This window comes from Oryzias melastigma, linkage group LG8 (assembly GCF_002922805.2).
Source record: "Oryzias melastigma strain HK-1 linkage group LG8, ASM292280v2, whole genome shotgun sequence".
Classification (NCBI taxonomy): domain Eukaryota; kingdom Metazoa; phylum Chordata; class Actinopteri; order Beloniformes; family Adrianichthyidae; genus Oryzias; species Oryzias melastigma.
The window spans coordinates 24,405,310-24,415,607 of NC_050519.1; the positions used below are offsets into that span (position 1 = coordinate 24,405,310).

The 10,298-nt window shown below is 43.3% G+C and overlaps 1 protein-coding gene and 1 long non-coding RNA gene across 2 annotated transcripts in view; one reads left to right on the forward strand and one right to left on the reverse strand.

Annotated features, from left to right (window-relative positions):
- Nucleotides 1-657: 657 nt before the first annotated feature.
- The window catches only part of abat (4-aminobutyrate aminotransferase), a gene marked incomplete in the record, with an annotated part of 28,984 nt that continues 19,343 nt past the window's right edge, over nt 658-10,298 (reverse strand). The window contains 10 exon segments of the mRNA XM_024271863.2: nt 658-2,601; nt 2,731-2,842; nt 4,698-4,844; nt 4,953-5,120; nt 7,081-7,218; nt 7,461-7,609; nt 7,805-7,868; nt 7,946-8,008; nt 8,509-8,601; nt 8,691-8,771. Of these exon segments, the coding sequence (XP_024127631.1) occupies nt 2,480-2,601; nt 2,731-2,842; nt 4,698-4,844; nt 4,953-5,120; nt 7,081-7,218; nt 7,461-7,609; nt 7,805-7,868; nt 7,946-8,008; nt 8,509-8,601; nt 8,691-8,771 (1,137 nt within the window).
- LOC118599015 lies at nt 9,329-9,786 on the forward strand. Its single transcript, XR_004948270.1, has 2 exons — nt 9,329-9,474; nt 9,548-9,786. It is a non-coding gene; the product is annotated as an uncharacterized LOC118599015 (long non-coding RNA).

Sequence of the window (10,298 nt, forward strand, 5' to 3'; positions counted from 1 at the left end):
AGATCTGGGAGGAAATGCCATAAGACACCATCCGTGGTCTCATTAGGAGCATGCCGCCACGTTGTCAAGCATGCATACAAGCTCTTTTTAATTGTTTTTTTTCCTGGCTCTGCGACAGACTGGCGACCTGTCCAGGGTAAACCCCGCCTTCCCCCATTAGTAGCCGGGTTATGCTCCGGTACCCGCGACCCCGAAAGGGACAAAGCGGACAAGAAAATAGAAAAAAAAAAAAGGATGAATGTTAGCTTTATTGGCTAATTTGGCATCTAATGAGGTTTTGACTAATTTTGAGCTAATTTTTAGCAATTTTTCAATATATTCTTTAAACTGTTTGTGCACTTTCTGCAACTTTAGCATTTTGCAAATAGCTGTAGCATTTTCTGCAAATCTCTTCAGAAATTTCAGTAAATTTATTCAGCATTTTCAGCAAAAAGCTTTAGCATATTCAGCGACCACATTCAGCGAAACACATTCACACTAGCATTATTGCAGGTAATGCAACTTTTCTAGTTTTATTTGACTTTATTGTCTTTTTTATCTTGTGTTTTTACCCTGATTTTAGTGTTGTTGTTTTCTGTGTTTTTGTGTACAACACTTTGTTTTAGCTGCTTGCTCTTTGAAAGTGCCACATAAATAAAGCTGATTGTTTCAAACATCTGCGTTACCAAAAACTTTATTTTTCACAAACATGAACAGAATCACAGTAAGAACAATCTACAATAATTACATCATAAATCATCTATCAGAGATTACAAGTGCAAGTCGTCACTCTTAAGGATGTTAGAGAACCTCCAGACCGACCCCAGAGGCAGGCAGTGCATCACCACCAGGTGGCGCCACCAACCCTGGCCTCTCTTCTTTCCAGCAGAACTGACTTTACATAAAGTTCTGTCATTAATGCGTTAAAAAATATGTTAGAATATTTATACATATAGTTTATTTGATTATAATATGAAAGACATGAATTTGGTTAAGACTATTCATGAAGCTGATCACATTCTCCATGGAAATTTGAGGCCATCTGCAGGCTGTCTCCAGCTCACAGCGCCCCCTCAAGGAGCTTTGCTGTAAGCGATTCTCTGTCCTGCTCCGCTGTGGCTGTCATTTCATCTTGGCTTTAACCCTTTAACACCGGAGCGCCAGTGTTTACGTTCTTTGATTTATTGCAACTTTTCAACAATAATTCCAGTAGATTGTGAAGGAGAAGACGATTTTCTCCTTCACAATCTACTGGAATTGCGTTAAGGGCTGAAAAGTTCCAGTATGTTAAAGATTTTGTGTTTAAGCGTCAGGGTTAAAGGGTTAATGTCTAACAGGAAACAGGTGTCTGTGTGGGGGGGCTCTTCCAGCCTGATTGGCTGGTTGCTTATCATGCAGGTTTGTTTGACAAATGTTTTGACAAATGAGCCAGAACTCATGCAGGCACAAGATGAACATGCTACATCGGCCTTCGGGGGGCGCTGCAGGCAACAGCAAGCAAAAACAGTCACAGAAGCACACCTTTGTGATTGTATAATTTCAGTAGAAGGCTAACCTTTGGGGTCTGGAGGTCATGACCTCCTCTGTTTGTGCAGCGACAGGAGGATAAAACATTCGCTTCTGGAATTCATCAGAACTCATCAGTTACTGCTGACAGGTGGACGGGTCCGATGAGTGCTTTGACTTCAGCTTACTTTAGTATTGATATAGAAAGAGTAAAATGGAGGCACAGGATCGTCGATGACATTTTTGTGGTCATTTAAGACGGCTTAATCGACATGCAGGTTGACTTCTTTTGTAGAGTCTGAGGGGTCCTTTCAGAGATGTGAAGGAACCACCAATCATGATGGCAGCATGCCTGCTTGTGCTGGAGCTGACATCTTTCATGGTGTTATCATCCCTGAGTGCCTAAGTCTGAAGTTTGTGTAAAACCAGCATCAGCAGCTCATCCTAACAGCGCTGGGGAGGGGACTTCAAAATCTGGCCTGTCACAGGCGGTGAGGTCTATCAAGCTGGCTTGTCTGTTTGGAAAAGTGCACGTTTTTTTTCCCACAATGGGGGTTACGGGGGGCGGGGCCTGTGCTGATGACTGTGCTCTTCACGCTTCAGCCTGCTCCATCAGGTTCAATCATTTCCAAATCTCTACATCATCACAACATCTGGAAACACTGAACCAGAGAACTGACAAGAAACAGACTGTTGACATGTGGCTTTACAGCTGGATGAAACAGCAAACCAACGATCACATCCACGTGGAAGAAAATGGCATGAGAGCATGGATTTACAGGAGGGGGCGTGGCTGCTCGCCGGCTCTTCGGGGTCAACACAGGAAAGTCCAGAAGAGAATTAAAACATGAAGAAGCAGAGCCGTCTCAGACTGGACAGTCATCACTGACCTGCTTTGAGCTGCATTTTAGTGACATTTGTTGATCTGTGTGTGGTTCTGGGTATGACCCCCCACCCCCCTCTGCACTCTGGACCAACTGTAAATATGAGCCCTCTATTTGTGCTGAGCCAGCACGTCGTTGAAGATGTTGAGGAAGAGGTGGACGTGATACTCCTTGAAAATCAGCGCCGGACGGAAACGGATGGATTTCTCTCCACATCCTCCGAGGATGACCCCTGCCGAGGACAAACGGAGTTAACAGGATCTCCTGCGGCGCCGTGTCAGAGTCAGCAATGGCCACAAACAAACCACTGAAGTTCTGGTCCAGTGGCGGGGAAAGCCTTCCCCTGATCACCGCCGCCTACCTTTGTCTCTTGTCTGCTGCATGATCCTCTCGCGGGTCTCAGCGTCACGAACATCGATGGCACAGAAGGTCCCCTGGCCTCGAGCTCGGCTCAGTAAGTCCGGGAACTGAGCCTGTGGGTTACACGGGGGGGTCAGCCTCAAGAACTTGTTCTGTGGTTTCCTGCTGTGCAGATTTTTCTGAAATATTCCTTCTTTATATCATCCCAGCTGTCATCGTCATCTTCTTTTATTTTCTGCTGTTTTAGTATTTGGATTTTGTTCACAGATACAGAGTTCCCTCACTGGGTTCACAAAATAGCAATAGTTCAAATCTGCAAAGTAGGATTACAGAAGTTTTAATTCGAGGTATGTTTAGTGAAAATCAGTTAGAGATGAACGAGCTAGCCTGATTTTGGTTGATGTCTGCCTGTGCTCCACTGGTTCAGCAGCGCTCTGTATGGCGTAAGATAACTTTAAAAAAGAAACGTATTCATATAGAAAAGCTGCAAAAAAATATATGAACAGAACATTTAGTTTTACATTTAACTCTTTTGAATAGGACTTTTCTTTGTCTTGAATATAAATTTCTCCTGTTCACAAGCTGTCAAAAATACGTCACAGACGGATACATCGAGTCCGGAAACATTTGATTGTTTAAACTAAGTGTGTGTTAAAGTTTATTTATTTTACTAAAACAAAATAGAAATTTTTAGAATGTTATTGATGTCATAACAGGAAAATTCTCTTGTCAGCCATAGCTGCTGAAAATGTAATAAATCAGATCAAAACACAGTAATCTCCGACAGCATTTTGTGGTAGTCAGACTACAACAGCTGATTGTGGAAACATCAATCAATCAATCAATCAATCAATCAATGTACTTTATTAATCCCCTGGGGGAAAATTCATTGCATGCAGCAGCAGATCTTTTTAGACCCAGAAGTGATGAAAAACAGCCCAAAGTGAGTAGCAGACATGAAACTCCACTCAAGGGTTTTAAAATAAAAACTTGGATGTTAAAATTAGTTGATAACAAGAGGATAACGTAACAAAAACAGCTAAGCTAACTTGGAACTAAAGTATGCTAACTGGTAGCCAACTGTTGCGGTGGTAAAAACAAACAAATAATTATATAAAAAAATAAAGTCAGTAGGATCAGAATCCCCCAAATCCTCTGCTTCTACATTTTTTTTCTTCTTAACTAAAGCTTCGATTGTCTTCCAGTTTGTGAACAGGAGAAATTCGTATTCAAGACAAAGTGTTCAAAAGAAACATGTTAAACGTAAAACCAAATGTTCTATTCAGATTTTTTCCTTGAAATTTTATATAAAATTTTGTATATATGAATACGACTTTGTGTTTATGACTAAAACTTTTTTTTGGCTTTGTCCTAATTGCCCCCAACCCCTATCTACTAAAAAACTATATAGTGTGGGACTACATAGTCCCCTGGATTGTAAGGTAATTGGGACACGATGCTCACTATTTTTCTTTTGTTTTTCTAAAAATCGGATATGACGTCACAGATTTCATGAACATTTCAGCATGTTTATTTATGTCTCCACTGTGTTCTGATGGTGAAAATGTGGATGTTTTGTTCAAATATTACATTTAAACATGTTTTTTTTCCGAAATCGTTTGACCGCAATGCATTGTGGTCTATATCCGCTAATCTAGTGAGCATCGATGCACGCTAGTTTTTCGTAAAGACTTCTGGGAAATTTCCGGTGCACTCGATTTTGGAATTAGACAGCTCTAAAAATGGCGAACTCACTATATCGTGATTATTGGGGAATTCAGACACAACCATAATGAATATGTTTCTTTTTGCAGTTATCTCACCCATAGTTCTGCATAGCCATGCGTGCACACAGCACCATGTACAGCACCAAACAGGCTGATCCAGTTCTATATGTCAATGCTTCTGCCATCACTATGAAAGCGCGCAGAAGAGTTTTCAGGTCACGTGTTGAGTCTGTTGAAGTACCTGCAGCTCATAAAGGCCGTTCATCAAAGCTTTCCCGGAGCGGCTCACTTCCTCCAGAAGGTTTTCCCTGCGGATCACGTTCAGGACTTCAGCCAGGAACAGGTTCTTGGACGGGTCCCCCATCCAGGTGTTGAATATGCGGTACGGCTGTGGGAGGAAACACCTTTACTCCAGAGATAAGGAGTGCTCCTGTAGAGCAGGAGGGTCTGAGACGTCAGAACATTTGCCTTTACAGTAAAAAGCAGGGGGCCAAACCTTATCCGCCAGCAGCTCCTCTTTGTGGAAGTACCCCCCCGTCAGGAGCTTCTTGCTGAAAGAGACGATGTCGGCGGGGTCGTCCATGCCCCAGTGCTCATGAGCCCAGAACTTTCCTGTGCCTCCTCCACCAGTCTGGACCTCATCCACCAGGAACGCACAGCCATGCTGGGGGGGCAGACATGACAGAGGGCAGAGATGAAGAAGAATCTGGACCACAGACTGTCAGGATCAGCGCTCATACACTCATCGTCAGGTGACAGTCTGAACACAGACGTCCCCCCAGCAGTGATATGGGACTGCAGACACTAACAGAGACTCTGGATCTTCTGCTTTCTCACCAACAGTCATAAACCTTGATGTCACCTGGTTAACTTTGAGTAGGATTTATGTTGGCGATCGACAATAACTCTGAAGGTGAACGGAAACAGCTTTTATCATCAGAACCTTCAAGTTCTCTTTGTGTTTGTCTAAAGCCGTGATTATACTTCACAGCAGGCAGCCATTACACCAGTCATATCAGTCAAATCCACAACTGTGATCGAACATTTTCTAAGAAACGTTTTAGGGAAAACACAAAAGGCACTCTTAGAAAATGAATTTAAACGTTCATTGGGTGTTTGCTTCATTTTTAAAACATGGGAACATCAAAAATTATTTGTTTTTCTACAGAAGCTTAAAAATCAAATAAATACCGCAGTCCTTTTTCCCTATTTTCATTTTTAGTTTTAATTTTAATTTGAAAAACACATGAAAAACAAATGATACTTCTGGGTATTTCCAGTTTTTTTTTTCCTTCAATGTTGAGTTTCATATGGGTGTGCAGGAGAAGCTCGACGAGTGCAGAGTCCTCCATGAGGGGGCAGAACTTGTTTTAGGAGCGTAAGAATACTCCCACAAACGCGGAGAAGAGGTTTACGAACGCGGAGAAGAGATTTACGAACGCGAAGAAGAGGTTTACGAACGCGGAGAACAGATTTACGAACACGGAGAAGAGGTTTACGAACGCGGAGAAGAGGTTTACGAACGCGGAGAAGAGATTTACGGACGCGGAAAAGAGGTTTACGAACGCGGAGAAGAGATTTACGAACGCGGAGAAGAGATTTACAAACACGGAGAAGAGGTTTACGAACGCGGAGAAGAGGTTTACGAACGCGGAGAAGAGGTTTACGAACGCGGAGAAGAGGTTTACGAACGCAGAGAAGAGGTTTACGAACGCAGAGAAGAGGTTTACGAACGCAGAGAAGAGGTTTACGAACGCGGAGAAGAGGTTTACGAACACGGAGAAGACGAACGCGGAGAAGAGGCTTCACCGGCTCGCAGGAGTAAAGGAGTGAGCGTAGAGACTGTCCTGCACTCGTAGAGCGTTTATTACATGTGTGGAGTTTGACATACGCTAGTGGGAGACTTTTGGCAGAAATGTAATGTTTTACACTTCTATGTTCATCCACCTAACAGAAGCAGGCCAAACAGAGCAGAAAAAATAAAAATTGCAAATTGCAATCTCCAGTGCTGCAAAATATGAGATCCAAGACCTATCGTTCCAGTAACTTGATCTATTTTCTAACTTGTCTCTCTGTGTCTGAGTGTGGAGTTAAGTATTTCCAATGTCTTCAATGAAGTTTTAAGTCAGAGTTCCAAAGACTTCTATTTAGAAATAAACAACTAACTAATTCTATTAGTCAGAATAAACTTTCTGGTTCTGGTACTTTTTTTTTTTTTACATTTTCTTGATAATCCTAACTTTTTCATGATTTTTTTCTTAAATTAACCAATCAGATGGCTCGGTAAAAGTCAGTGGTCTGTCATCCCAAGTTCAAAACCTTGGATGGATTTTGTGTTGTCTACTTTCAAGTGATAGGGGTGTGGCCTCACAACAAGCTCACTCCTGATTGGCCAGAGTGGTTGTCATTGAAACAAAGACTAAAACCGACTGGGACCAATCACTGCGTACTGACGTTGACTGGTACCAACACGAGGAGATCCGTATCAAGAAAAAATGGTGACTGGATTGACTTCAGAACTGGAAGTATTTTCTCACTCAGTCTGGTTCGTATTTACAGTGAGTAAAGACCGTCTGCGGTCTGCGGCTGCTGGGGGAGCTCTCTGTAGCCCCCGTTCCCGTTACCTTTCGGGCAATGCTGCGGAGTTTCCTGAAGAAGTCTGCGGTGGCGTGGTTATCTCCACCTTCAGACTGAATGGGCTCGATCACGATGCCTGCAACAGGTTTGCCCTTCTGCCTCCACTTCACGATCAGGTCCTCCACCTGCAGACATAACCCACAAGCTGAAAGCTTCTCCTACATGAAGAACAAGTAACCTCAAAGCATCTTCAGAAACACTGTACTGACTACAGAAACTCATTCATGGACTGGAAGGTAAATCAGTATCTGAAGCATCAGGTTCTGCTAAGTTACAAATGCAGCATTATTACACTACAGTTGAAGCTGAAACCTTCATTCTGGAGATAAATGCATCATGCACGTGGAGATCACATGCACGCGCCCACCTCTTCCAGGCAGCGGGCCTCCTCCTGCTCGTTCTCTCTGCTGAACTGCTCCAGAGGATACTGCAGCCTCGGGAACGGGGCGATGGGCCAGTCCAAGGACGGCACATCCAGCTTGTGAATGGCTTTAGAGTGAGTTGTTGCCAAGCAACCTGACCCCACAGAGCACACACAAAACATGGGAGTCATCAAAGGTGGACCAGCTTGTCTTTAAAAACTGCTTCTTCCATCTACTGGAGAAGTTCCTAGCTACATGTTCCTCCAAACGCTTTCATTCACTCTCAAACTCTGCTTTATGTGTCAGTGAATCGTCTCATCAAAGTGCTTTGGATCCGTGTCTGACATACCCATGGTTCTCCCATGGAAAGCTCCCATGAACGACAAAATACTGAGATCAGGGCAGCCAGGAGCCTGAGACACATGAGCAGAACCAGCCGTCACACGGGGAAACCGAAAAGAGAAAACGTAACGATGGCGTGCTGACTAACCTGGTTCATCATGCAGGAGCTCAAGTCTTCAGCAGAAGGTCCACTCATGCCTCGCTCCTTGTTCTGAAGCACAAGACACTCAGTTACACCTCTGCTGCCTCAGAGTTTGGGCGACACTAGCAGGAAGGAGGGGTAAATAACCCGCTCAAAGACGGTCACATGACCAGGTGTACTCTGGGGTCATTGGTGTGATATGCCTGCAGCAAACGGGAATGCTGGGATGTGGGTAAACATGGTGGCAGGAAAAACCAGCCTCCTGCAGAACCAGCGCTGCTGCTGAAACACAGCTGCCGCCGGTCGTCCTCTGAAAGTGGCATTTTTTAACTGAAAAGGAAAATGTTTCAGGCACAGGTTACAGCTGGCCTGTGCCAACACAAAATGAGAGTTTGACTGCAGGTTTCTACTCAAACGTGGTCAAACACGTCACAGGAGCTGAACAGACGTGAAAGCAGCAGCATTGTCCCCAGTTTAAACCACATGAGGCCCACTTGGCCGTGCCGGCTGGGAGACGGCCGCTCCCTGATCCACAGCTAATGTGGGTCTGGACGGATGCGAACACTCACCCGGTACCAGATGAATATGGACTTGAAGGCGTTTTCGTTGGAGCATGACCCGCAGGCCATCGTCTGGACTCGACTCATCCCACTGGGGGCCACCTGACAGGAAGTCAGACACAAGGGGGCGGCGGCTTGTTAGACATAAAAAAGTAAAGGTTCCCATTCATGACTGAGCAGGCATTACTAACAGAGAGAAGACTCTCGGTGACTTTGTCCGGGAAGTTCTCGGGGGGCAGGATTCCCAGAGCGGGCCGGTTTACAAACGTACTCTGAGGAGACACAGAGCTGTCAACACACAACCTCTGGAGGTAAACTTTGGAATACATGCTGGTCTAATGCAGCCTTTAACCCTTTAACACCTGAGGCGACGCCGGTGATGCTTAAACACTAAATCTTTAATGTGCTGTAACTTTTCAACCATTAAAAAGATCATTCCAGCAGATTGTGAAAGAGAAAAGCGGCTCGACGAGTCACTTTTCTCTTTCACAATCTGCTGGAATGATCATGTTAACGGTTGAAAATGAACAGTAAATCAAAGAACGTAAACACTGGAGCTCAGGTGTTAAAGGGTTAACCTGGATTTAAATACACTGAGTGTTTCAGCAGATCTAAGGTTTTCTGGAAGTCTATTCCAGATCTGTGGAGCATAGAGGCTGAATGCAGCTTCTCCATGTTTAGTTCTGACTCTAGGAACTGATAAAAGACCGGATCCTGATGACCGGAGAGGTCTGGCTGGTACATACTGGGTCAGGAGGTCAGTCATGTATTTTGGTGCTAAACCATTCAAAGCTTTATAAACCAGTAACAGAACTTTAAAGTCTATCCTCTGACAGACAGGTAACCAGTGTAAAGACCTCAGAACTGGACTGATGTGGTCTACTTTCTTGGTCCTTGTGAGAACCCGAGCAGCAGAGTTCTGAATAAGCTGCAGTTTCCTGACGGATTTATCTGTTACAGAAGTCAACTAAAGATGTACGTATGAATACGTTTTTCTAAATTCTGCTGAGACATCAAAAAACGACTTTTAATGAGATTGTATTTTTAGTTTTTTAGGCTGTGTGTGTGTAACCAAACACAATAGCTTGGCCTCAGATGTGTGCATGAGTCCCAGCAGTCTGTCCTGTTCTGCACGAGCAGCTGTACGGGGTCAAACCAGGATCAGCGTAAGTGAACGAAAAAACACATTGAAAACTTGAAAAATAGACATTGTAACTGGAAAAAGAAAATTGACAATGTGAAAGTCATTGTAAATTTGAAAAGTGTTTTTTAAAAAAAAAAAAAAAACATAGATCTAAAAATTACCAATTGAAAAATAATTTATCCATTAGTAGAAGCTGCTGTTTTGAATTTTCAACTTTTTTTTTTTTTGCTTTTCTGAATCTTCACTTTCAGTCCTCAGTTTACAGTTTCTGTCCCCCCCTGGGAAACGTCCCAGTAGCTGATGAGCTCAAAGCCCCTCTCTCATGTAAGTTTAAGCTCAGCTCGCCAGCGAAAACTCGAAAATCTGAATTGAAACTGAAAACAGAGAAGTGAAAGTGAAGATTTGGAAAAGTAAAAAAAACAACAAAAAAGCTGAAATTTCAAAACAGCAGCTGTTACTAATGGATAAATTATTCTTCAATTGATAATTTTTACATTTACAGTTTTTTTATTCAAGTTTTCAGTATTTTTTTTTTAATTGAGATTTATTTCAGGTTTTCAGGGTTTTTTTTATTTTCTATATCCTGATTTGACCCCATATAGCTGCAGCCGATTTCAAACATGGCAGCAGTGCATGCATGCGTGCACGCTCTCAC